This window comes from Coregonus clupeaformis, chromosome 11 (assembly GCF_020615455.1).
Source record: "Coregonus clupeaformis isolate EN_2021a chromosome 11, ASM2061545v1, whole genome shotgun sequence".
Classification (NCBI taxonomy): domain Eukaryota; kingdom Metazoa; phylum Chordata; class Actinopteri; order Salmoniformes; family Salmonidae; genus Coregonus; species Coregonus clupeaformis.
The window spans coordinates 23221689-23249587 of record NC_059202.1 but is presented as its reverse complement, the minus strand read 5'-3'; the positions used below and the strand labels follow the sequence as shown (position 1 = coordinate 23249587).

The window sequence follows — 27899 nt, the reverse complement described above, 5'->3', positions numbered from 1 at the left end:
TGTGTTGACAGCAACCGGAATCCTACCGGAGCAGAGGGGAATCCTACGAAGCAGGTTTGAGGAGTATGTTCAACTCTGAGTTCAACTTGGGATAACCAGTCATTATGAAAGTGGCTCCTTCAGAACTAACCTGCTCCGGGGCAGGCTAACTCATGGCTGACTCGCCCATGGACTGATGTTTCAGCATTGTCTCAATGAAGAGTTCGGCGTTCGACTAGACATGTGCGACATGCATGCACAGTTACAAGCTTGCTAGAGTTAGCGGCAGGCGGACGAGCAATATCCACCGCTGTAGTACAGATGAAGCCTGAGCTGGAATGTGAAGCTAACTGAAGCTGGTTAGCTTTAGAAAACCCTGAGTAGATCTAGCTTACACTATGGCTGTGTCAATAGGGACTGGTTTAGACTGGTGGCTTTTTGGGTCTTCTAAGATAGTAAACGAGGACGTCAAACAGATCCCATGAGGCTACGCACGTGCAGTCATGCACACTCACACACAGGCGCGCATGTGCAGACATGGCCACCACAAACCCACATCATTCCCTAAGGAGGAATGTGTGAAGTACACATTACACATTACTCTCCCTCTGTGTTGATTAAAACAATCAATATGTTACCTTGAAACACCCTCTGGACTATGAATGTGGTTTTCCTGCACTCATCTCCACCCTTTTAGAGTTCCTTTCAAGATGTTCAGTGGTCTGTTGGATCACTTAGCCAAAGAGTAACTTATGGCTATAACAATGTTTTGAAATGACAATACGAGGATATTACACAGGAAAGGCCAAGAACCACAATATGTGTGAGGAGTCATTGGTGTATCAAGTCTTGTAAGACATTTTCTTTGAGCGGCCAACAGAATTGAAAGGAGGTAAATTGAAAATTTGCTGTGCCATAAAGCAGTCCAGCTGGAAAAGTAATTTATCGGAAAAAAGGATCCTCAAGGAGGTAATTTACGGTAAGTAGCTCTCCTAGAAAAGAAATGGTAGAACCACATGGAATATGGCGTAGGAATATTTGATGTTAAATAGAGTTTACCGGAACTCCCTTCAAAATGAAATAACAGTACAATTATTTGAACATTCATGTTGTTTTGACCTCTTAATATGAAAAAATGAAACAATTTCCAAACCAAGGGAGTAGTTGTTTGTCAAATCAATCAAGATTATGTTTGCAAGAATGTTTCAGATAATACTTAATCTGAACAAATGTTGACCCAACCATGGCAGCCATCTCAAACTTCACCTCATTCAAATATGTTATAATCTATAACTAATCTTCAACACAAAAGCTATCCTCAACGCCCCCTTCTCTGCAAGTTTTTCCTCATCTGCCTTTTGACCCTGCACCAAGTCCCCCCCCCACCCAAGGCTGACTGAACATACAGCAACAACAGGTCACATACAAGGTACTTGGGCTGTACATCATTTGAAGTGTTGAGAGAAAAGTCATGACAAGATAATAAAATGGGCTGTATGCCATATCAAAACATTTGAATGCCAAGATAAGTTTCCCATCCCACATTAAACCTACACTTACATAACATGATAAGTTGCTGTTTTTCTCAAGGCAGTGTTTCTCTGAGGGGGAGAATTATATTTTGCACCAGGGTGTTGTAAACAATGTTAACCACCGCTGGAAGAAGAGAACTCTGTTTTTAGTCCAGCTTCACCCATTCGTTTGCTGGTAAACAGAAAAATTAACTACTAAAGCAGAGGTGTCAAACATATGGCCCGCGGCCGGATTGAATGGGCTTGTGGACCGGATGGCGCGTGTGGTTTGGGTAAAACAATAAAATAACAGAAGAAATTATAATGTATCGTATAGACTATTGACTCTTTAAAATGAAAGCTAGACAGTCAGGGGTATCAAAAATGGCAAATTTTGACGGCAAGGCAATATAACCAATTTTAAGTGCGCCCCGCTGGACCTCGGTAAAGACCAAATGCCACCCCTGAACTAAGGTGTTCTGTTCTGGTCTGGCACTGTAGAGCCACACTCAGCACACAGAACAAGCAGCTCACATCCATACACCACATACTACATATTCATGCATGTCTATTCATGTCAACAAACTGCACTGTGTCAAAATGTACCAAGCAATCAATCAGTGAGTCACCTAGCATCAGAGTACAACAATAGTTGAATTATTTCAGAGCCAACAAACGCAAACTTTTATTTCAGTAAAAAAAATCTGTAAAAAGAAAACTATATAAAACAAGACGTGAGACACTATGAGTAACATAGGTGTATAAGACACTACATAGATACTACATATAGGTGTTATAGACACTTCATGAACACTACAAATAGGTGTTACACACTACATATAAACTACATAGGAGGTGTTATAGACACTACATGAACACTACACATAGGTGTTATAAACACTACATATATACTACATAGGAGGTGTTATAGACACTACATAGATACTACATAGGAGGTGTTATAGACACTACATGAACACTACATATAGGTGTTATAGACACTACATGAACACTACACATTGGTGTTATAGACACTACATATATACTACATAGGAGGTGTTATGACACTACATGAACACTACACATAGGTGTTATAGACACTACATATATACTACATAGGAGGTGTTATAGACACTACATAGATACTACATAGGAGGTGTTATAGACACTACATGAACACTACACATAGGTGTTATAGACACTACATATATACTACATAGGAGGTGTTATAGACACTACATAGATACTACATAGGAGGTGTTATAGACACTACATGAACACTACATATAGGTGTTAGACACTACATATATACTACACAGGAGGTGGTATAGACACTACATATAAGTGTTATAGACACTACATAGGATGTGTTATATACACTACATAGGTGTTATAGACCCTACACAGGCGGTATTATAGACGACACTACATAGATATTACTTATAGGTGTTATAGACCCTACATAGGATGTGTTCTAGACCCTACATAGGAGGTGTTATAGACACTACATAGATACTACAAAGGAGGTGTTATAGACACTACAATGACATAACATAGGACAAGATAGTGACTGACCTGAGACCAGTTCGTAGAGGCTGTAGCGGTAGAGGACATGGTCCTGTTCCTCAAACCTCTGGGGCCCCTGGCAGAGGGCCCGACACTCCACGTCAGCCCTGTAGTACTCCTGGAGGGCCTCCTCGAAAAGGGAGATGGCTCCCTCATAGTCTGCACTGTCATACAGCTTCACCCCTGCTGAGAAGGACCTCTGTGGGGAGAGAAGGGGAGAGTGGAATGGGAGAGAGGGAGGGAGGGTGGGAAGAGAGAGAGAGAGGGGAAGAGAAAAGGTTGAGAATAGGATAGAGGGGGAGAGAGGTAGGAAGAAGAGGATATGGGAGGAGGACAACGGGGGAGAGATAGAGAGAGGATTAGTGAGGAGGAGCGTTTGGGGAGAAAAAGTGGATGAAGAATTTAGCTGAGCTTGGGACCATGAGAACTATACACAGAGTTGCAGCCTAGACAGTTACTGTGAGTGCTGAATACAAGTTGCATCTACCTGCTACATGATGAAAACATAAGAGTAAACCTGTGTAGTGTAGTCAGACACCACCAACAGGCAGTCAGACACCACCGAGTGCTACAATGAATGAGAACAGTGTGAGAGCATTGACACATCACAGCCATTTATAGGCTTCAGTGCCTATACTCGTCTCCTCTTATTAAACTGTAGTGACCACTGTCATCCAAAAGACATACAAATATATCCTCAAAATAGAAAGAACCATTTAGACAAAGAAAGCAGCCACAGAAAAAGAGAGAAGCATTTAGAAAAATTAAGAAGGGAAGCAGAAAAGAGAGAAGCATTTAGAAAAATTAAGAAGGGAAGCAGAAAAACGATGTTAATAACAGCCACTGGTTCAGCTAACGCTAACCGGCACTGAATTTTCGGAACATGTGTGAACTGTACTGTAGGCAGGATGTATGTGGCGCTCAATGCAATATGAAGACCTGGCAACACCATAATGTTAAACTCAAAGACTGTATACCAAATTCTATTTGGCAGCAAGAGGTTTTAAGAGAGAGAGCACCCTGCCTGGTAAGCAATGGTAAGGCAGACACTGGGTGCTCTGAGGAGCCTCTTTCTGTCTCAGGGCTTGTTCCAATCGCATTAAAATGCATCCTTTCTCCCTTTAGGTAATTACTGACCCATAAGTGATTGGATAAGTAAAAGCATGGTTCCTTACCACACTATTGCCAATCCAACCATGTCAGATTAGTGATTAGCAAGTCATGGAAGACAGAATGGAAGGATGCCGTTAAAAGGTATTGGAACAAGGCCTGAATTTGTTAAATATTCAAAAAGGGCCTCAGTAAGTTCCATGGATCATTGACAGTCTAAAGAACATTGACAGTTGTTTTTTTCAGGTCCTGATATTGACTCTGAGGGGTGGTTTCCCGGACACAGATTAAGTCTAGTCCTGGATTCAAAATCATTCTCAAAGGAAAAACTCAATTGAAAGTACTTCTTCGTCCAGGACTAGGTTTAATCTGAGTCTGGAAAACTGACACAGAGGTTTCTGTTCCACACTCTCACCTGATGTGGCCGGGCCTCTCTGTCCACAAAGTGGTCTAGATTGGTGCCCTCCAGAACTTTGTACTGCTCCAGGTTCTGATCCATCTCCACGCTCTCCGGGTTAGCCTGGAAATAAGTGTGTGCTGCCGCCGCTGCCTTGTCCAACTGCTTCAACTATACAGGGAGGATAGGGGAAGAGAGGGAGAGAGAGAGAGAGAGAGAGAGAGAGAGAGAGAGAGAGAGAGAGAGAGAGAGAGAGAGAGAGAGAGAGAGAGAGATAAAGAGAGAGAGAGAGAGAGAGAGAGAGAGATAAAGAGAGAGAGAGAGAGAGAGAGAGAGAGAGAGAGAGAGATAAAGAGAGAGAGAGAGATAAAGAGAGAGAGAGAGAGAGAGAGAGAGAGAGAGAGAGAGAGAGAGCGGAAGAGAGACATTAGCACAGAACACCAACTACATCAGGCTGCTTTTAGCCAAAAACATCCTTTCCCTGGGTCAATTTCATGGAGCAACAGCTGGAGAAACAAACCAAGAGGAAGAGGAGCCACCAGATGGTCTCTTGCCAGGCAGCGTGGCCCTGTGGAGTACTGTGGTGTGGCCGAGGTAGCAGCGTGGCCCTGTAGAGTACTGTGGTGTGGCCGAGGTGGCAGCATGGCCATGTGGAGTACTGTGGTGTGGCCGAGGTCGCAGCGTGGCACTGTGGATTACTGTGGTGTGGCCGAGGTGGCAGCGTGGCACTGTGGATTACTGTGGTGTGGCCGAGGTGGCAGCGTGGCCCTGTGGAGTACTGTGGTGTGGCCGAGGTGGCAGCGTGGCCCTGTGGAGTACTGTGGTGTGGCCGAGGTGGCAGCGTGGCCATGTGGATTACTGTGGTGTGGCCGAGGTGGCAGCGTGGCCCTGTGGATTACTGTGGTGTGGCCGAGGTGGCAGCGTGGCCCTGTGGATTACTGTGGTGTGGCCGAGGTGGCAGCGTGGCCCTGTGGATTACTGTGGTGTGGCCGAGGTGGCAGCGTGGCCCTGTGGATTACTGTGGTGTGGCCGAGGTGGCAGCGTGGCCCTGTGGAGTACTGTGGTGTGGCCGAGGTGGCAGCGTGGCCCTGTGGATTACTGTGGTGTGGCCGAGGTGGCAGCGTGGCCCTGTGGATTACTGTGGTGTGGCCGAGGTGGCAGCGTGGCCCTGTGGAGTACTGTGGTGTGGCCGAGGTAAGTACAGGACAGTGTATATTAATGACAGTGTTCACCACCCCCTTCACATGGAACACAGAGGATGGCACTGATCTCACACCAAGATGACACACTAATTCTAATTCACAGAGACAAGACAAGCTTTCCCAGTCTCGTACACTGAGACGAGACAAGCCCTAAGGGTACTGATCACTTCTACGGAAGTGGCCACTCCAATTACCTGTAATCATCCCGAGGCACTACAGTTAAGAATGGTCTGAGACCAAAGACCAAGCTTTTAACTCCACTACCAGCTCCAGGCTCTCTCCCTACTAGGAAGGATGGCTCCAGGCTCTCGCCTGACTAGGAAGGCTGGCTCCAGGCTCTTCCTGACTAGGAAGGCTGGCTCCAGGCTTTTTCCTGACTAGTAAGGCTGCCTCCAGGCTCTCTCCCTTCTAGGAAGGCTGGCTCCAGGCTCTCTCCTGACAAGGAAGGCTGGCTCCACGCTCTCTCCTGACTACGAAGGCTGGTTCCAGGCTCTCTCCCTACTAGGAAGGCTATCTCCAGGCTCTCTCCCTACTAGAAATGCTGGCTCCAGGCTTTCTACCTACTAGGAAGGCTGTCTCCAGGCTCTCTCCCTGCTAAGAAGGCTATCTCCAGGCTCTCTCCAAACTAGGAAGGCTGGATCCAGGCTCTCTCCTGACTAGGAAGACTGTCTCCAGGCTCTCTCCTGACTAGGAAGGCTGGCTACAGACTCTCTCCTTACTAGTTATGGCTGGCACCAAGCTCTCTCCTGACTAGGGTTGCTGGCTCCAGGCTCTCTCCATACTAGTAAGGCTGGCTCCAGGCTCTCTCCCGACTAGGAAGGCTGTCTCCAGGCTCTCTCCCTACTAGGAAAGCTGGCTTCAGGCTCTCTCCCTACTAGGAAGGCTGGCTCCAGGCTCTCTCCTGACTAGCTAGTCTGGCTCCAGGCTCTCTCCCTGCTAAGAAGGCTATCTCCAGGCTCTCTCCAAACTAGGAAGGCTGGATCCAGGCTCTCTCCCGACTAGGAAGGCTGTCTCCAGGCTCTCTCCCTACTAGGAAAGCTGTCTCCAGGCTCTCTCCCTACTAGGAAGGCTGGCTCCAGGCTCTCTCCCTATTAAGAAGGGTTTCTCCAGGCTCTCTCCCTACTTGGAAGGCAAGCACCAGGCTCTCTCCCTACTAGGAAAGCTGGCTCCAGGCTCTCGCCCTACTAGGAAGGCTGGCTCCAGGCTCTCTCCCTTCTAGTAAAGGCTGGCTCCATGCTTTCTCCCTACTAGGAAGGCTGGCTCCAGGCTCTCTCCCTACTAGCAAGTCTGGCTCCAGGCTCTCTCCTGACTAGTAAGGCTGGCTCCAGGCTCTCTCCCTACTAGGAAGGCTGTCTCCAGGCTCTCTCCCTACTAGGAAGGCTGGCTCCAGGCTCTCTTCTGACTAGGAAGGCTGGCTACAGACTCTCTCCTTACTAGTTAAGGCTGGCACCAATCTTTCTCCTGACTAGGGTTGCTGGCTCCAGGTTCTCTCCTGACTAGTAAGGCTGGCTCCAGGCTCTCTCACTACTATGAAGGCTGGCTCCAGGCTCTCTCCCTACTTGGAAGGCTGGCTCCAGGCTCTCTCCTGACTAGGAAGGCTGGCGGCTGAACCCTTATCTGGGGGCTGTGCTGATCAACAATCATCCTCTTTTTTTCTCCCACTCTTTTTGCAACACAACCAAGGTTAGCCTCTTATCTCTGCCTGAGAGGAGCAGGGGAAAGAAAAACTGGGTGGACATGCTTGGTTACATCTGAAAGGCCAAAGAGCGAACTGGCGTCTACTGCATTCCTGCACAGTCCACCTCTCCCTCTTATTGCCCATGCCGATGCTAAGGGCCTATTGGCAGGACAGCCAGTGGGACGGGGGAGGCATTTTTGTGTCCCATCCAAATGCTGACCTCTCCACTTTTCCGGTAACCACAGCGAATTCCACCATAGTTCTCTGCGTCCGAGAGCTAGAGCCAAGGATGGGTCTGGGGCGTCCAGGAGAGGGGGGAGATTCAGCCACCTGGGGAGTGTTTAGGCCCACCTACCCCTCTGCTCCTCTCCTCTCCCCAACCTCTTTCCACCCCCCAGAGAGGGTCAGGAGGACGAATGGGGATAAAGTCCAGCACGTCACTGCAGCACAAACACAGCTGCGTCTCAGCACTGCCAGACCTATTGTCCCGAGACATGAGAGACTAGAGAGAGAAAGCGGAGGAGGAGCCATCCAGATTTGATCATAGGGGGCCACCATACCATCACAAATCTCTATTCATAATTCTGTATCACCATCGAAATCCCTTAGAGATGGTACAAGTTCCAAAAGTAACGTTTTTACAACATTCGCTTAAATCTACATTGCGTGAAGTCATTTCCTCAAAGAAAAACAGATGTTAAAAAAAATTACGCAATTAAATAAAAACAGTGAAGTAAGCGTGAAGGTTCCCTATGAAAACTGTAACATGAGGACCTCAGGGGTATTCCATTGGCAACAGATAGGACTGGAGGAGACGTGCTGAGTGACTCATTCTCTAGTGACAGTAGATTTACAGCGATACTCTGCATTGCTGACCTTACACATCCAGTGAGGTCACTGGTTTATGGAGAGAGAAAAGATCTTGGAGGCTGGAGGGAATTGGAGGAGACTGCCAGGAGTACAGTCTCAAACTGTCACATATTAAAGCATGATTCAACCACTCAGATATTTCATTAAAAACATGTGCACATAAATCAAACCCCCGAAATAAGTCAAAATATCCCCTGAGGATGTCAGTGCGGATCAAATGTTTAAAGATGGATTACAACACTACCAAACGGCACTATAGAATAACAGTATCAACATGGTGTGTTTGGTGGTGCAGGTAGTGCTGGTATATCCAAATTCTTTCCATTATCAAGAAAGGAGACTCGTATTGAATAGTGATGTAGAATCAGCCAAATGTTTTCTTTTTCTAGTGATGACTCCTACAGTCACAATCTCTCCTTCATGCATTGGTGAGCTTTCCCGGGCTGTGCTGAGTTGCCATGGTGACAGACTATTAGTAAATAGGGGGGAGGGTTTGACCCTGTGACCAGGTTGCGAGGGGGACATCTGAGATACAATTTGGGAGTCGTGGAGGGGGATTGATGAGAAAACCTTACTGTTCCCACAGAATCACCATAATTCTGATACAGACGGTCTTCTAGTAGCAGGTTCCCCAAAATAGATCAATTGCTTTCAGTTGACCTCCCCAATCCTTGTTATCAACGGTTCCTTATAATGCTTTTAACACAACAACATCTTAGATTTTTCCTTTCATTTCAAAAGAGGAAAAAAATCAATACACACAAACATCACCTGTTTAGCTTCAAAGCTCACAACCCTACCATTAAACACCAGCACTCCTTGTACACGTCCCACGTTTTTCCCCTCAGGAATTTCAAAGGAGCACCTGTAATGGGGGAAATAACTAGTGCCCTCACTCTGCCCTCCCAGCTAAACACTAACCTGTGTTAGGGACCACGCACACACACACACCACACCGAATGTTGATCTGTCGTTCGTTCGGAGAGGCGTGTTTTAGGGACCATCTGCTGGTGGATGTCTGACTGCTGACATTTTCGCATTGCACTCGGTTTGCCATTTACAGCCAGCACTCTGTTCAGAGGTGCTAGTACTCTAGAAACCCTGCTACTCACTCTGAGTAAAAACCTCTTGATGTGGGATAGGTGAGAAGCCCTAGTCAAACGGCCAAGTCTCTCTCCCCAGGAGCCACTCACTTCACAAATATGTAAATAGTGCTGTAGCCAGGCCAAAGATGCTGTCACGGCAAGCACGTAATGTATCTCTCCGTCACAAACGGACGGGAGACAAGCATGGGCGTCAAGAGTCAGCAGCAGTCACCAACCAGGCAACCACTGCCTTCCCACAAACTGGGAAGAACTGGGGAAATCTGGCAGCCATTGGCCTGCACACAAACTGGGAAGAACTGGGGAATTCTGGCAGCCATTGGCCTGCACACAAACTGGGAAGAACTGGGGAAATCTGGCAGCCATTGGCCTGCACACAAACTGGGAAGAACTGGGGAAATCTGGCAGCCATTGGCCTGCACACAAACTGGGAAGAACTGGGGAAATCTGGCAGCCATTGGCCTGCACACAAACTGGGAAGAACTGGGGAATTCTGGCAGCCATTGGCCTGCACACAAACTGGGAAGAACTGGGGAATTCTGGCAGCCATTGGCCTGCACACAAAGTAATAACGTCCTTATGCAAGCTGCTTTCTAGAACACACAATGCACATACCTGCACCTTGATGGCCATAGCTGGCATGGAGATTAAACTCCATTGAGGAAAAAGGGAAATTCACAGATATGTCAGAGATAGCTTGCATGTGTTGAAACCTGCCTTCTCTTGGGACCTGTAGAATAACAACACCCCAACTACGCTCTAATATCATTGAGTGCATGTAGCGCTTGAGGTGTCAAATATATGCCATTGGCTATTACATGTATAAACATTCTTCACCGCTACTATTAAACACACGGCATAGTCTGCTAATCCTCCACTGACAGAAGTGTGACCTTCGCGAAAAAGGTTCACCGATTAGGGTTTCCCTCAGAGAAGTACAGTACAGGGAGCTCCTCAGCCCTGGTACTTAGCATTATACACATTCCAGCAGCAGATATGTCTGTGTGACAACAACAGTACTCCAACATCTGCCAATAATGGTTTATGACCTCTAAGGGAATAGTAGAGTAGCGCTGCTGACTAGCGTAGAAGTTAAACATCTGCCAGAGACGGTATCTAAGAGGAAACTTGCTTTGTTGATATTCTATCCATTATCGCTAGGGTTGCAAAACGACTGGTAATTTACTCAAGTTACCAGAATTGTTGGTAATATTGGTAATTAACAGGTAATCTATGGCAATCTATGATAACTTTGGTAATTTATACTTGAATAACTTTTCTAAAATGTATTCATTTATCACATCTGTGTCCATATTGTCCATGAGTTTCCAGTAGATACACCATATTGTTCAAGAGAAAATAGCCAGATTAATGAAAAAAAGCATCTAATTAACAATGGCATTATTTTCAACCTTGCAACTCTTCCAACTATTGACTTTTTTCACAACTGCCACCAGTTTAGCGCTAGGGTTGGGCGATATCCAGATTTTCATACCGTCTCTGTACCATACCGGGGTATACGGAATTACAGAATGTGCACAGAAGAGGTGCTCTTTTTTTAGCTAGCAAGTTAGCAAACCAAATGCATAGCTGGAGCCCTGAGCTGGATATAATTTATTGAACATCGTAGATATCTTAAAGAGATACGTAACTTACAGTTATAAGCAGTGGCGTAGCACCATCCGTATATACAGTGCCTTCGGAAAGTATTCAGAACCCTTGACTTTTTCCACATTTTGTTAGGTTACAACCTTACTCTAAAATTGATGCAATTCTTTTTTTTGCTCATCAATCTACCCACAATACCCCATAATGGCAAAGAAAAAACAAGTTTTTAGAACTGTTTGCTAATTTAGGTGATTATAGCCTCAAATCTTCTTGGGTATGACGCTACAAGCTTGGCACACCTGTATTTGGCGAGTTTCCCCCATTCTTCTCTGTATATCCTCTCAAGCTCTGTCAGGTTGGATGGGGAGCGTCGCTGCACAGCTATTTTCAGGTCTCTCCAGAGATGTTTGATCGGGTTCAAGTCCGGACTCTGGCTGGGCCACTCAAGGACATTCAGAGACTTGTCCCGAAGCCACTCTTGCGTTGTCTTGGCTGTGTGCTTAGGGTTGTTGTCCTGTTGGAAGGTGAACCTTCACCCCAGTCTGAGGTCCTGAGTGCGCTGTAGCAGGTTTTCATCAAGGATCTCTTTGTACTTTGCTCCGTTCATCTTTGCCTCAACCCTGACCAGTCTCCCAGTCCCTGCCGCTGAAAAACATCCCCACAGCATGATGCTGCCAACCACCATGCTTCCCCGTAGGGATGGTGCCACGTTTCCTCCAGACGTGACGCTTGGCATTCAGGCCAGAGAATCTTGTTTCTCATGGTCTGAGTGTCTTTAGGTGCCTTTTGGCAAGCTCCAAGCTGGCTGTCATGTGCCTTTTACTGAGGAGTGGTTTCCGTCTGGCCACTCTACCATAAAGGCCTGATTAGTTGAGTGCTGCAGAGATGGCTGACCTTCTGGAAGGTTCTCCCATCTCCACAGAGGAACTTTGGAGCTCTGTCAGAGTGACCATCAGGTTCTTGGTCACCTCCCTGACCAAGGCCCTTCTCCCCCAGATTGCTCAGTTTGGCCGGGCGGCCAGCTCTAGGAAGTCTTGGTGGTTCCAAACTTCTTCCATTTAAGGATGATGGAGGCCACTGTGTTCTTAGGGACCTTCAATGCTGTAGACATTTTTTGGTACCCTTCCCCAGATCTGTGCCTCGACACAATCCTGTCCCGGAGCTCTACGGACAATTCCTTCGACCTCATGGCTTGGTTTTTGCTCTGATATGCACTGTCAACTGTGGGACCTTATATAGACAGGTGTGTTCCTTTCCAAATCATGTCCAATCAATTGAATTTACCACAGGTGGACTCCAATCAAGTTGTAGAAACATCTCAAGGATGATCAATGGAAACAGGATGCACCTGAGCTCAATTTCGAGTCTCATAGCAAAGGGTCTGAATACTTATGTAAATAATTGATTTCTGTTTTTTATTTTTAATACATTTGCTAAAATTTCTACAAACCTGTTTTTGCTTTGTCATTATGGGGTATTGTGTATAGATTGCTGAGGATTTGTTTTTATTTAATCCATTTTAGAATAAGGATGTAACGTAACAAAATGTGGAAAAAGTCAAAGGGTCTGACTACTTTCCGAAGGCAATGTATGTGTATATATATATATATATATATATATATATATATATATATATATATACATATACATACACAGTACCAGTCAAAAGTTTGGACACACCTACTCATTCAAGGGTTTTTCTTTATTTTTACTATTTTCTACATTGTAGAATAATAGTGAAGTCATCAAAACTATGAAATATCACATATTGAATCATGTAGTAACCAAAAAAGTATTAAACAAATCAAAACTGGTGTGGTATATAGAAGATAGCCATATTTGGTAAAATACCAAGTCCATATTATGGCAAGAACAGCTCAAATAAGCAAAGAGAAACAACAGTCCATCATTACTTTAAGACATGAAGGTCAGTCAATACGGAACATTTCAAGAACTTGCAGTCGCAAAAACCATCAAGCGCTATGATGAAACTGGCTCTCATGAGGACCGCCACAGGAAAGGAAGACCCAGAGTTACCTCTGCTGCAGAGGATAAGTTCATTAGAGTTACCTGCCTCAGAAATTGCAGCCCAAATAAATGCTTCACAGAGTTCAAGTAACAGACACATCTCAACATCAACTGTTCAGAGGAGACTGCATGAATCAAACTCAATAAATGACTAAAACCAATTCGAAACTGTGTAGAAATGATAATGGACCTACATTCTTCGTTTCTTGACTGTGTCCAGCTCGTTAATAATCACCGAAAGGCAAGCTAGACAGTCAGGGAGCATCGTAAATTCCAAAATCGATGGATAGAGGACTATTTCTATGCATTTTCTGACGGCAGGGAAATACAGTGGGGAGAACAAGTATTTGATACACTGCCGATTTTCCAGGTTTTCCTACTTACAAAGCATGTAGAGGTCTGTAATTTTTATCATAGGTACACTTCAACTGTGAGAGACGGAATCTAAAACAAAAATCCAGAAAATCACATTGTATGATTTAAGTAATGAATTGCCATTTTATTGCATGACATAAGTATTTGATCACCTACCAACCAGGAAGAATTCCGGCTCTCACAGACCTGTTAGTTTTTATTTAAGAAGCCCTCCTGTTCTCCACTCATTACCTGTATTAACTGCAGCTGTTTGAACTCGTTACCTGTATAAAAGACACCTGTCCACACACTCAATCAAACAGACTCCAACCTCTCCACAATGGCCAAGACCAGAGAGCTGTGTAAGGACATCAGGGATAAAATTGTAGACCTGCACAAAGCTGGGATGGGCTACAGGACAATAGGCAAGCAGCTTGGTGAGAAGGCAACAACTGTTGGCGCAATTATTAGAAAATGGAAGAAGTTCAAGATGACGGTCAATCACCCTCGGTCTGGGGCTCCATGCAAGATCTCACCTCGTGGGGCATCAATGATCATCAGGAAGGTGAGGGATCAGCCCAGAACTACACGGCAGGACCTGGTCAATGACCTGAAGAGAGCTGGGACCACAGTCTCAAAGAAAACCATTAGTAACACACTACGCCGTCATGGATTAAAATCCTGCAGTGCACGCAAGGTCCCCCTGCTCAAGCCAGCGCATGTCCAGGCCCGTCTGAAGTTTGCCAATGACCATCTGGATGATCCAGAGGAGGAATGGGAGAAGGTCATGTGGTCTGATGAGACAAAAATATAGCTTTTTGGTCTAAACTCCACTCGCCGTGTTTGGAGGAAGAAGAAGGATGAGTACAACCCCAAGAACACCATCCCAACCATGAAGCATAGAGGTGGAAACATCATTCATTGGGGATGCTTTTCTGCAAAGGGGATAGGATGACTGCACCGTATTGAGGGGAGGATGGATGGGGCCATGTATCGCAAGATCTTGGCCAACAACCTCCTTCCCTCAGTAAGAGCATTGAAGATGGGTCGTGGCTGGGTCGTCCAGCATGACAACGACCCAAAACACACAGCCAGGGCAACTAAGGAGTGGCTCCGTAAGAAGCATCTCAAGGTCCTGGAGTGGCATAGCCAGTCTCCAGACCTGAACCCAATAGAAAAATCTTTGGAGGGAGCTGAAAGTCTGTATTGCCCAGCGACAGCCCCGAAACCTGAAGGATCTGGAGAAGGTCTGTATGGAGGAGTGGGCCAAAATCCCTGCTGCAGTGTGTGCAAACCTGGTCAAGACCTACAGGAAACGTATGATCTCTGTAATTGCAAACAAAGGTTTCTGTACCAAATATTAAGTTCTGCTTTTCTGATGTATCAAATACTTATGTCATGCAATAAAATGCAAATTAATTACTTAAAAATCATACAATGTGATTTTCTGGATTTTTGTTTTAGATGCTGTCTCTCACAGTTGAAGTGTACCTATGATAAGAATTACAGACCTCTACATGCTTTGTAAGTAGGAAAACCTGCAAAATCGGCAGTGTATCAAATACTTGTTCTCCCCACTGTATAACCCATTTTCAGTGCAGCCCTCCGGACCTGGTTGTACGCAGAATGTGGCCCCCGGGCAAAATGAGTTTGACACCACTGGTCTAGAAAGAAGACATCGTTTCTCAAGTCAAGTCACAAACCAGGTGGTGTATATTGAAGCCTGACATACAGAGGATTTTAATAAAGATGTATGTGGAGCATATTTGAATATGAAACTGACCGGCGCCGACCATGCTGTACATGCTTTCACTCGTCACGCCGTCAGACAACATTCCCTGACATCACCTATTGCTCTTCACATACAGTACATTCCAGTCATCTCTTAAGTCACTATGTAACGCTGGCAATACAAGAAGATAAGATATTGTACTAATCTAGACTACATTTATTTGATAATGTGTTATAATATTTACTGGTCTAAAGACATTTTAGTCATGTTACATACGAGGTCAGACCAACAGACAGTTTAGTGTTGCTAACCCAATATTTATGAGGTTGAGTCAAATTTGGATTGGGTTTGCTTATCCAAACAGGGAGGCAAATCAACAGAATATCTACAGTATGGTAGTCTGATCAATGTTAAGGTCGAGTTGCTATGCGTGTATAGACCAGACATAAGCTAAACTTCTTAGCTGCTTAGACACAACATTGGGAGTGTTTTACATTAGTGGATTCATCTTTCAACTGCGATTTTTATTTTGCGAGGCTCAGTAAACGCTACTGGAACATTCCAGAGCATATCAATAACGTACTTCACATCTGTTTTACTCACTGACAATAACAGTCGTGAAGAAAGACTCAACAGTGAAGGACAGACAAGCCAAATCAACCCATTTGAAGAGAACGGAACTGATAATGGCACATTTAATTATTATTATGAATTAAGGTATTAGTAGCAGCTGTAGTAGTTTGGCTTTTTGCGGTTCTTGTCCCAAACTGTAAGCAGATCCTTATTTACATTTTAGTCATTTAGCAGACGCTCTTATCCAGAGCCACTTACAGTTAGTGAGTGCATACATTTTCATACTGGCCCCCCGTGGGAAACGAACCCACAACCCTGGCGTTACAAGCGCCATGCTCTACCAACTGAGCTACAGGGGACCACACACTTATGTGTCTACAAGCGTAACGACAGGGATAAATGTGATGCAGCCTATTCATACATCGCAAACAGTGCTCGTAGTTTCAACTGTAAACCTACTGGCTCTTATGGATTCTGCCTGAACGCTTGGGAAAACAGACGTGTCATTTAAGAAGCTACCACACAAGTCATCACAGCTTGGCACCTTGATAAAAGCATATGGCGAAAAGTCCAAGAAAAAGGGTCTCTCTCTCTCTCTCTCTCTCTCTCTCTCTCTCTCTCTCTCTCTCTCTCCCTCTCCCTCTCTCTCTCTCTCCCTCTCCCTCTCTCTCCCTCTCCCTCTCTCTCTCTCTCTCTCTCTCTCTCTCTCTCTCTCTCTCTCTCCTCTCTCCCTCTCTCCCTCCACAGGACTAAAGACTGCTTCTTGTGACGTTACTCCAAATAAACCTTTCAAAACAGTGATTTTCATTGTCTGTTCATTAAGCTAATTAATTAAAGCAGTTTCACGCTACCTACACAAGGACCGTAGAATGTCAGTAGGCTACTGTACATTGAGTCTGAATATGGTGCTTGATCACCTCTGCTGAGAGGTTAAACTAACCAGACATGGGCTTGTTTTTCCTCCGCCACTAAAGCACAAAACACTTTAACACTCAGGTTCTCCACTATAACTCACATCAACGTCAGCCAGCCACCCGCAGTGCCCATTACATAGATTGCAACACGGTTAGTGTATATAACACATTAAGCAGGTCTCAATGAAAATGCGTCTGTACTAGGAAGAACATGGGGTGTGATAGGGGAACTTTCCTATGTGATGTCATATGTGCACTTTCGGGCCTTCCTTGTGAGCTTTCGGCCCCACCTCAACCCTCCTACACTCACCCCATCCTTCTCTCCCTCACCCTGTCCCTTCCCTGTTGACAGCTCCGCACACTGGCCCCATTGTGGCTGCCCTCGCCCCACGCTGGCTTCATTCTGGCTGTCCTCGCCCCACCCTGGCCCCATTCTGGCTGTCTTCGCCCCACCCTGGGCCCAACGTGTGGTCATCCAATAAGGTAATGTCTAAGGAAAGCCTTCAAAGCCTGATGGGCCGCGCACACAGCCTCTTTCACTAAGACAAGACCGCTTGAAGAGAAGGGAGACATCACACAGCCTCTTTCACTAAGACAAGACCGCTTGACGAGACGGCACAAGAAGCTGCAGCGGCTGGAAAAGTAGCCAACCGCCCCTCCCTCTCCTTCAACCTCCTCCTTCATCCTCCTCCTTCATCCCCCTCCTTCATCCCTCTCCTTCATCCCTCTCCTTCATCCCCTCCTCTCATCCCTCTCCCTCATCCCTCTCCTTCATCCCCCTCCCTCATCCCTCCCTACCCTCTTTAAAGGCCCTGTCAAGATATGTTTGTTGAAAAGAAAAGAAAACAGTGGTGGAATAATCTTGCCACTTTACACAGTAGAGGTTCACTGGCTGTGTGGTCTGGATGGGGCCAGCTGGTTTTGATTAGAGAAAACTGAGGCTCCGTCACAGCGGTCGGAACAAAGAGAGGAGCCAGAGTGGGAAGCAGCGGGCCGTCGTAGAGAACGTATTAGCAAATAAAACATAATTCGTGCCCATTATGATTAATCTCAGATGCCAGTCTCCTGGTGGAAATCTGAGTTTGGCCAGATCGAAAATTGAGATGTTTATTATGGTTTCTAACAGCAGTGCTCTGTAACCGAAACTGGTCCTGTGGGTAACATCACTTTTCTCAGGAGGACAGTGATTGGACAGGACAGACCACTTCCTATGACTCCTGAGTGACTCATGTCTCTACCCCCATGGGAGTTGTTATCAAATCACTGACATTGAAAGACTAACCTGTTTCTCCTCACCTATCCTGAAGCAACACTGGCTACTGTATCCTCAGTCAACAATCACCCGCTCCCCGCAGTCTACCCCCTTTTCCTGCACCCCGCTGACACACACAAGGCCTGCATTGTGTGGCACGCTGAAAACAGAGGTTGTGTGTGAGGCGTGAGACTTTCAGACAGGGTGGAAAACAGGGCTTTAAACTTCTCTCACGTTCCCGCCTTCCCTCACCTCTCTCACTCCCTGTGCACAGTAACATTCTGTCCTTTCTCCCAGGAGCTTCTAAAAACAGGCCTGGTAGCCCAGTGTCATTTTTAAACAGCTCTTGCCCACAATTTCAAACATCTGTGCTTTTCACCGGCATAAACGAGGCTTTTCTGTGGAAAACTGAAAACATTTCCAATGAGATATCAGCGGCAGAAAATGTAGCCAATAGATGGGTTTTGTCGCTGTCACTCTGTAGGGCTGAACGTGTGTGTGTCTGTGCGTGGGTAAGTCTATGTGTGTGTGGGCTATACATAGCTCAGCTTTCAGACCCCCACTATATGGCATTCCTCAGATGGTCAAAGCAGTGGCTGGGGCAGCAGCCCCGCCCCGCCCCCCCCCAATGGCCACCATTTGTTTACCCTCATCACCAAAATGGCTTCTTGGTCCCATTATTCCCATACAACTGACTAACGCCACCGCGGAGATAACATGAGATAACACGGCTTCTAAAGTTTAATTCTCTCCCACAGAATCACTCTGAAGGGGGGTTCCCACCTGAGGATGACATTCACGAGGTATGTCATATTTCACGGTAACATTTATAGACAGACCCCTCTGAGACAGAGGTCAGGGGTCATTCTCTGCAGTGAGCGTGGGATTTCAATGCGGTGTTAGAGTGTCCAATCGAAAGCAGGCCAGCACTTTGTTCACACACAAAGGAGGCTATGGTATGTGTGTGTGCACAGACAATGCCGGCATTCATCCAGCATTCACGCTATCCCTCCCAACCCCTCCCCAGAGAAATATAAAATGTATTTGTCCATGTTGAAATCAATCTGCTCATGTAGTTATGAGAGGTTCTTTAAAGGAAGGTGGTATACATAGCCTGCAATATCAAGCTTTACTAAAAGGAAACACATTCAGACAGATTCAGCAGATCTTCAAGACCACCAGTCACAGTACACAAAACATACATTGTTTGCATTTAACACACAGTTTTCCGTAACTTTTCTACTAGCTCCCTAACCTTTAGCTGTAAGTGGATCTCCACTTAAGGATATTACCATTGACATGTCACACAAGAATGTTGACCTTTGCTTTGGACTGCTGTGTTTCACCATCCCATCAACATCCTCAAACAGACTCTTTAAAGCAGCCCAATATTGAGTGTCACAAGTCACAACCATTACCTTGCATTCTGAGAAGTCCCCCACAGGCACAGCTCCTATTCCAAAACTCAACATCCATTCTCTGATGGGTCGTTCCACCTCAAAAAGCACAGGAAAGAGGATTTCGACATCCACTATCTCAGATTGTTCCGAAATCGTTTCTGTTGTTAGAAACAGATACGATTCACATTCCTGTAACATTATTTTGTTGAAATATAATTTGATCTCTGAGAAAATAAGCTAAATGATTGCTCCCAAATTGGCCATTCTAATGTATAGGATTCATATAATATTCAATAAATATAGTACAAATCTTTTTCTAACAATGAGTTACACACCTCACACCAATCCCACCCCAACAATGAGTATATAGCATCAGTTCTCTGTATTATGTAACGTATTCTCAGTCAATTTGATGATGTTTTTTTCCACTGTTCAGAGAAATTAGTTATTGAAGTTGTTGGGTTTATGTTCCACCCTACATCCTAATATTAACAGGTTCTGACCACTAGATGTGGCTGTTCCTGCTATTAGGTTAATATTTTTTAAAGCATGTAGAAACCTATTCGACAAATGACTTTGTAATTTCAACAGTTTAGCTTTTATAATAAACTAATGTCTTTACAGTGTAACATATTTGTTTCTATGGAACAACACGTGCTTCAAAAGTAGCTAGAATTCATAAAGGCCCAATAAAGGCTGTGTGTGTATACACTGAGTGTACAAAACATTAAGAACACCTGCTCTTTCCATGACAGACTGATCAGGTGAAAGCTATGATTTAAGTGCCTTTGAGCAGGGTATGGTAGTAGTTGCCAGGAACTGCTGATGGGTTTTTCATGCTCAATAGTTTGCTGTGTGTATCAAGAATGGTCCACCACCCAAAGGACATCCAGCCAACTTGACACAACTGTGGGAAGTATTGGACTCAGCATGGGCCAGCATCCCTGTGGAATGCTTTTCGAGTCCATGACCCAACGAATTGAGGCTGTTCTGAGGGCAAAATGGAGTGCAACTCGATATTAGGAAGGTGTTCCTGATATTTTGTACACTCAGTATATAAACAGTATAAATGTATATATATATATATAAATAACCACTCCACAAATGTCTTGTTAACAAACTATACACTGTGTGCACAACTATTAGGCAAATCAGTATTTTGACCATATCATCATTATTATGCATATTTCCGAACTTCAAGCTGTATAAACTGGAATGATTTTTAGATTTAAGCATATCAGGTGATGTGTATTTGTGTAATGAGGGAGGGTGTGTATAATATCCCTATATATATATATATATAAAACCCTATATCAAGGTGTGTATAATTATTAGGCAGCTTCTTTTCCTCAGGCAAAATGGCCCAAAAAAGAGATTTAACTGACTCTGAAAAGTCAAAAATTGTAAACAGTCTTTCAGAGGGATGTAGCGCTCTTGAAATTGTTAAGATATTCGGGCTTGATCACAGAACCATCAAACGTTTTGTTGCAAATAGTCAACAGGGTCGCAAGAACCATGTTGAGGAAAAAATATGCAAATGAACTGCCAAAGATTTGAGAAGAATCAAATGTGAAGCTATCAGGAACCCATTATCCTCCAGTGCTGTCATATTCCAGAACTGCAACCTACCTGTAGTGCCCAGAAGTACAAGGTGTTCAGTGCTCAGAGACATGGCCAAGGTAAGGAAGGCTGAAACCCGACCACCACTGAACAAGACACATAAGTTGAAACGTCAACACTGGGCCAAGAAATAAGGTTTTATGGACTGATGAGATTTTAACATTTTAGTTATTTAGCAGACGCTCTTATCCAGAGTGAGTGCATACATAAAAAAATAAATTATACTGGCCCCCCGTGGGAAACGAACCCACAACCCTGGCGTTGCAAACGCCATGCTTTACCAACTGAGCTACACAAGATGAGAGTGACTCTTGACGGACCAGATGGATGGGCCCGTGGCTGGATCAGGAACGGGCACGGAGCTCCACTTCGACTCAGACGCCAGCAAGGTGGAGGTGGGGTACTGGTATGGGCTGGTATTATTAAAGATGAGCTAGTTGGATCTTTTCAGGTTGAAGATGGACTCAAACTCAACTCCCAAACCTACTGCCAGTTTTTAGAAGACACCTTCTTCAAACAGTGGTACAGGAAAAAGTCTGCATCTTTCAAGAAGACCATGATTTTTATGCAGGACAATGCTCCATCGCATGCATCGAAGTACTCCACTACGTGGCTAGCCAGTAAAGTAAACGTTTTTCATTTAGTTGCATAATAATTCTGCACACTAATAGTTGCCCAATAATTTCCACACATAGATATTCTCCAAAGAAAGCCAAAACCTCACTTTTACTTTCTTAGATATTCAAGTTTGAGGTTTATTAACATTTTGGATTGACCGAGAGCACTGTAGTTGTTCAATAATAAAATGAATCCTCAAACATACAACTTGCCTGATAATTGTGCACACAGTGTAGTTTTGGTAAGTCGGTTAGGACATCTACTTTGTGCAAGTAATTTTTCCAACAATGGTTTACTGACAGATTATTTCACTTATAATTCACTGTGTCACAATTCCAGTGGGTCAGAAGTTTACATACACTAAGTTGACTGTGCCTTTAAACAGCTTGGAAAATTCCAGAAAACGATGTCATGGCATTAGAAGCTTCTGATAGGCTAATTGACATCATTTGAGTCAATTGGAGGTGTACCTGTGGATGTATTTCAAGGCCTACCTTCAAACTCAGTATGCAAGTATAAACACCATGGGACCACACAGCCGTCATACCGCTCAGGAAGGAGACGCTTTCTGTCTCCTAGAGATGAACATACTTTGGTGCGAAAAGTGCAAATCAATCCCAGAACAACAGCAAAGGACCTTGTGAAGATGCTGGAGGAAACAGGTACAAAAGTATCTATATCCACAGTAAAACGAGTCCTATATCAACATAACCTGAAAGGCCGCTCAGCAAGGAAGAAGCCACTGCTCCAAAACCACAATAAAAAAGCCAGACTATGGTTTGCAACTGCACATGGGGACAAAGATCGTACTATTTGGAGAAATGTCCTCTGGTCTGATGAAACAAAAAAAGAACTGTTTACCCATAATGACCATCGTTATGTTTGGAGGAAAAAGGTAGTCGCTTGCAAGCCGAAGAACACCCTCCCAACCGTGAAGCCTGGAAGTGGCAGCATCATGCTTTGGGGGTGCTTTGCTGCAGGAGGAACTTGTGCACTTCACAAAATAGATGGCATCATGAGGAAGGAAATTAAATGGATATATTGAAGCAACATCAAGACATCAGTCAGGAAGTTCAAGCTTGGTCGCAAATGGGTCTTCCACATGGACAATGACCCCAAGCATACTTCCAAAGGGCAACAAAGTCAAGGTATTGGAGTGGCCATCACAAAGCCCTGACCTCAATCCTATAGAAAATGTGTTGGCAAAACTGAAAAAGTGTGTGTGAGCAAGGAGGCCTACAAACCTGACTCAGTTACACCAGCTCTGTCAGGAGGAATGGGCCAAAATTCACCCAACTTATTGTGGGAAGCTTGTGGAAGGCTACCCGAAACGTTTGACCAAAGTTAAACAATTTAAAGGCAATGCTACCGAATACTAATTGAGTGTATGTAAACTTCTGACAAACTGGGAATGTGATGAAAGAAATAAAAGCTAAAATAAATCATTCTCTCTACTATTATTCTGACATTTCACATTCTTAAAATAAAGTGGTGATCCTAACTGACCTAAGACAGGGAATTTGTACTAGGATTAAATGTCAGGAATTGTGAAAAACTGAGTTTAAATGTATTTGGCTAAGGTGTATGTAAACTTCCGACTTCAACTGTATATACAGTACCAGTCAAAAGTTTGGACACACATACTCATTCCAGGGTTTTTCTTTATTTTACCTATTTTCTACATTGTAGAATAATAGTGAAGACATCAAAACTATTAAATAACACATATGGAATAATTTAACTAAGTTCATTAGAGTTACCAGCCTCAGAAATTGCAGCCCAAATAAATGCTTCACAGAGTTCAAGTCACAGACACATCTCAACATCAACTGTTTAGAGGGGACTGTGTGAACCAGGCCTTCATGGACAAATTGCTGCAAAGAAACCACTACTAAAGGACACCAATAAGAAGAAGAAATCTGCCTGGGCCAAGAAACATGAGCAATGGACATTAGACTGGTGGAAATTTGTCCTTTCGTCTGGAGTTCAAATTGGAGATTTTTGGTTCCAACTGCCATGTCTTTGTGAGACGTGGTGTTGGTGAACGGATTATCTCTGCATGTGTAGTTCCCACCGTAAAGCATGGAGGAGGAGGTGTTATGGTGCTTTGCTGGTGACACTGTCTGTGATTTATTTAGAATTCAAGGCACACTTAACCAGCATGTTTACCACAGCATTCTGCAGCGATATGCCATCCTATCTGGTTTGGGCTTAGTGGGACTATCATTTGTTTTTCAACAGGACAATGACCCAACACACCTCCAGGCTGTGTAAGGGCTATTTGACCAAGAAGGAGAGTGATGGAGTGCTGCATCAGATGACCTGGCCTCCACAATCCCCCAACCTCAACCCAATTGAGATGGTTTGGGATGAGTCAGGCGGCAGAATGAAGGAAAAGCAGCCAACAAGTGCTCAGCATATGTGGGAACTCCTTTGAGACTGTTGGAAAAGCATTCCAGGTGAAGCTTGTTGAGAGAACGCTAAGAGTGTGCAAAGCTGTCATCAAGGCAAAGGGTGGCTATTTGAAGAATCTCAAATATAAAATATATTTGGATTTGTTTAACACTTTTTTGGTTACCACATGATTCCATATGTGTTATTTCATAGTTTTGATGTCTTCACTATTATTCTACAATGTAGAAAATAGTAAAAATAAAGAAAAACCCTTGAATGAGTAGGCAGCTTCATTAAATAGTCGCCTCTTCACTGTTGACATTGAGACTGGTGTTTTGCGGGTACTATTTAATGAAGCTGCCAATTGAGGACCTGTTAGGCGCCTGTTTCTCAAACTAGACACTCTAATGTATTTGTCCTCTTGCTCAGTTGTGCACCGGGGCCTCCCACTCCTCTTTCTATTCTGGTTAGAGCCAGTTTCCGCTGTTCTGTGAAGGGAGTAGTGCACAGCGTTGTACGAGATCTTCAGTTTCTTGGCAATTTCTCGCCTGGAATAGTCTTCATTTCTCAGAACAAGAATAGACTGACGAGTTTCAGAAGAAAGTTCTTTGTTTCTGGCCATTTTGAGCCTGTAATCGAACCCACAATTGTTGATGCTCCAGATACTCAACTAGTCTCAAGAAGGCCAGTTTTATTGCTTGTTTAATCAGCACAACAGTTTTCAGCTGTGCTAACATAATTGCAAAATGGTTTTCTAATGATCATTTAGCCTTTTAAAATGATAAACTTGGATTAGCAAACACAACGTGCCATTGGAACACAGGACTGATGGTTGCTGATAATGGGCCTCTGTACGCCTATGTAGATATTCCATTAAAAATCATCAGTTTCCAGCTACAATATCCATTTACAACATTACCTATGTCTACACTGTATTTCTGATCAATTTGATGTTATTTAATGGACAAAAAATTCTAAGTGACCCCAAACTTTTGGACGGTAGTATATATATATGTATATATACGCACACACGTATATCTTTTTACCTTAATTTAGGCAGGGTGGAGTCCCATTGAGACCAATGTCTTTTTTTCAAGGGAGCCCTGCATGACAAGACCAAGAACTTAGACAATGAAGTCAGGAGCATAGGAAACACACAAAGAAAGATACAAAAACACAATGATAAAAAACTACCACATTCCGCAGTGGTATGTGATGGAACACTCAACAGTGAAATGTAGACATGCCTTCCAAGAAAGTTAGCCCTAAGCAGGGCTCTAAAATGAAAAAATATCACTTAAAAAAGTTAGGTGCACCACATGAAATTAGGAGCACCAGAAAATACATTTTTATTTATTTATTGAGATACAGCCTATATTGGACCTTTATGAATTCTAGCAACTTTTGAAGCACATGTTGTGCACTACTGTCATTTAAATTCCAGTCATTTGTGGAATAGGTTTCTACATTGTGTAAAAGCACTATTTTCCTATTGAGATGCATTACATTGAAAATTGTACATGGTCTCTTAAAAAATGTCAGGTTTGTGATAGCTTAGCGTTGCCATATCTCCAAAATCACGTTGTTGTCACAACTCCATTGGGGGTCTGGATAATTTTGTATTGCAAAAACGGTTTGAATGGTCGCCGGCAAGATTTTGATTGGATGTTCCATTTCAAGAACCCTCCCCCACACGCCAGTAGAAGGGGTGTTGTGTGTTAGGTGCGCCATTGTTTTCCATCCGGGTAGTTGTTGCCTATGCTAGTTTTCAAGTTATCAGGTGTGACTGACTGTGATTTATATTTATTGAAATTGAAACTCAACTGAGCAGGCAAGCTAGCTAACTTTACGCACAGTTTAGCTAAGTGAATTCAATGTCATCAGCTAGCTAACTTCCTATTACCTAGCTATCTTCATGTAATCAGTGTTAGCTAGAGCTAAGCTGCTCTGAGATAACTGTTAGACTCCTGTAAGAGGGAGGGACTTCTTCTTCAGAAGAAGAAGAAGAGGGAGGGACTTATATATACAGTGGGGAAAAAAAGTATTTAGTCAGCCACCAATTGTGCAAGTTCTCCCACTTAAAAAGATGAGAGAGGCCTGTAATTTTCATCATAGGTACACGTCAACTATGACAGACAAAATTAGAATTCTTTTTCCAGAAAATCACATTGTAGGATTTTTAATGAATTTATTTGCAAATGATGGTGGAAAATAAGTATTTGGTCAATAACAAAAGTTTCTCAATACTTTGTTATATACCCTTTGTTGGCAATGACACAGGTCAAACGTTTTCTGTAAGTCTTCACAAGGTTTTCACACACTGTTGCTGGTATTTTGGCCCATTCCTCCATGCAGATCTCCTCTAGAGCAGTGATGTTTTGGGGCTGTAGCTGGGCAACACAGACTTTCAACTCCCTCCAAAGATTTTCTATGGGGTTGAGATCTGGAGACTGGCTAGGCCACTCCAGGACCTTGAAATGCTTCTTACGAAGCCACTCCTTCGTTGCCCGGGCGGTGTGTTTGGGGTCATTGTCATGCTGAAAGACCCAGCCACGTTTCATCTTCAATGCCCTTGCTGATGGAAGGAGGTTTTCACTCAAAATCTCACGATACATGGCCCCATTTATTCTTTCCTTTACACGGATCAGTCGTCCTGGTCCCTTTGCAATAAAACAGCCCCAAAGCATGATGTTTCCACCCCCATGCTTCACAGTAGGTATGGTGTTCTTTGGATGCAACTCAGCATTCTTTGTCCTCCAAACACGACGAGTTGAGTTTTTACCAAAAAGTTCTATTTTGGTTTCATCTGACCATATGACATTCTCCCAATCCTCTTCTGGATCATCCAAATGCACTCTAGCAAACTTCAGACGGGCCTGGACATGTACTGGCTTAAGCAGGGGGACACGTCTGGCACTGCAGGATTTGAGTCCCTGGCGGCGTAGTGTGTTACTGATGGTAGGCTTTGTTACTTTGGTCCCAGCTCTCTGCAGGTCATTCACTAGGTCCCCCCGTGTGGTTCTGGGATTTTTGCTCACCGTTCTTGTGATCATTTTGACCCCACGGGGTGAGATCTTGCGTGGAGCCCCAGATCGAGGGAGATTATCAGTGGTCTTGTATGTCTTACATTTCCTAATAATTGCTCCCAAAGTTGATTTCTTCAAACCAAGCTGCTTACCTATTGCAGATTCAGTCTTCCCAGCCTGGTGCAGGTCTACAATTTTGTTTCTGGTGTCCTTTGACAGCTCTTTGGTCTTGGCCATAGTGGAGTTTGGAGTGTGACTGTTTGAGGTTGTGGACAGGTGTCTTTTATACTGATAACAAGTTCAAACAGGTGCCATTAATACAGGTAACGAGTGGAGGACAGAGGAGCCTCTTAAAGAAGAAGTTACAGGTCTGTGAGAGCCAGAAATCTTGCTTGTTTGTAGGTGACCAAATACTTATTTTCCACCATAATTTGCAAATAAATTCATAAAAAATCCTACAATGTGACTTTCTGGATTATTTTTTTCTCAATTTGTCTGTCATAGTTGACGTGTACCTATGATGAAAATTACAGGCCTCTCTCATATTTTTAAGTGGGAGAACTTGCACAATTGGTGGCTGACTAAATACTTTTTTTCCCCACTGTATAATATGACATTTGAAATGTCTTTATTCTTTTGGAACTTCTGAGTGTAATGTTCACTGTTAATATTTATTGTTTATTTCACTTTTGTTTACTATTTACTTCACTTGCTTTGGCAGTGTTAACATACGTTTCCCATGCCAATAAAGCCCTTAAATTGAATTGAAATTGAATTGAATTGAATTGACAGAGAGTGTGTGAAATTTAGAGGTTGGCTGGGCCTCATGCTGTTGCTCCCATGCAGAGTCCATTCACCAGAGGTCCTGATAAGACCATTGTCTCACAACGCAGCGTGGGGTTAGTTAACAGAGTAACCTGGCAGGTGGGTGTCTGTCGGTGTGTGTGTGTTTGTGCCTAAGGGG

General features: G+C 44.1%; 1 protein-coding gene across 1 annotated transcript in view; it reads right to left on the bottom strand.

Moving 5' to 3' along the window:
• Positions 1 to 27899, bottom strand: part of LOC121576538 (prolyl 3-hydroxylase 2) — a 120943-nt gene that overhangs the window by 30581 nt on the left and 62463 nt on the right. The window contains exons 2-3 of the mRNA XM_041889763.2: positions 4582 to 4734; positions 3066 to 3255 (exon numbers count right to left, since the gene is read on the bottom strand). Coding sequence (XP_041745697.1) covers positions 3066 to 3255; positions 4582 to 4734 — 343 coding nt within the window. The remainder of the gene's footprint in view (positions 1 to 3065; positions 3256 to 4581; positions 4735 to 27899) is intronic.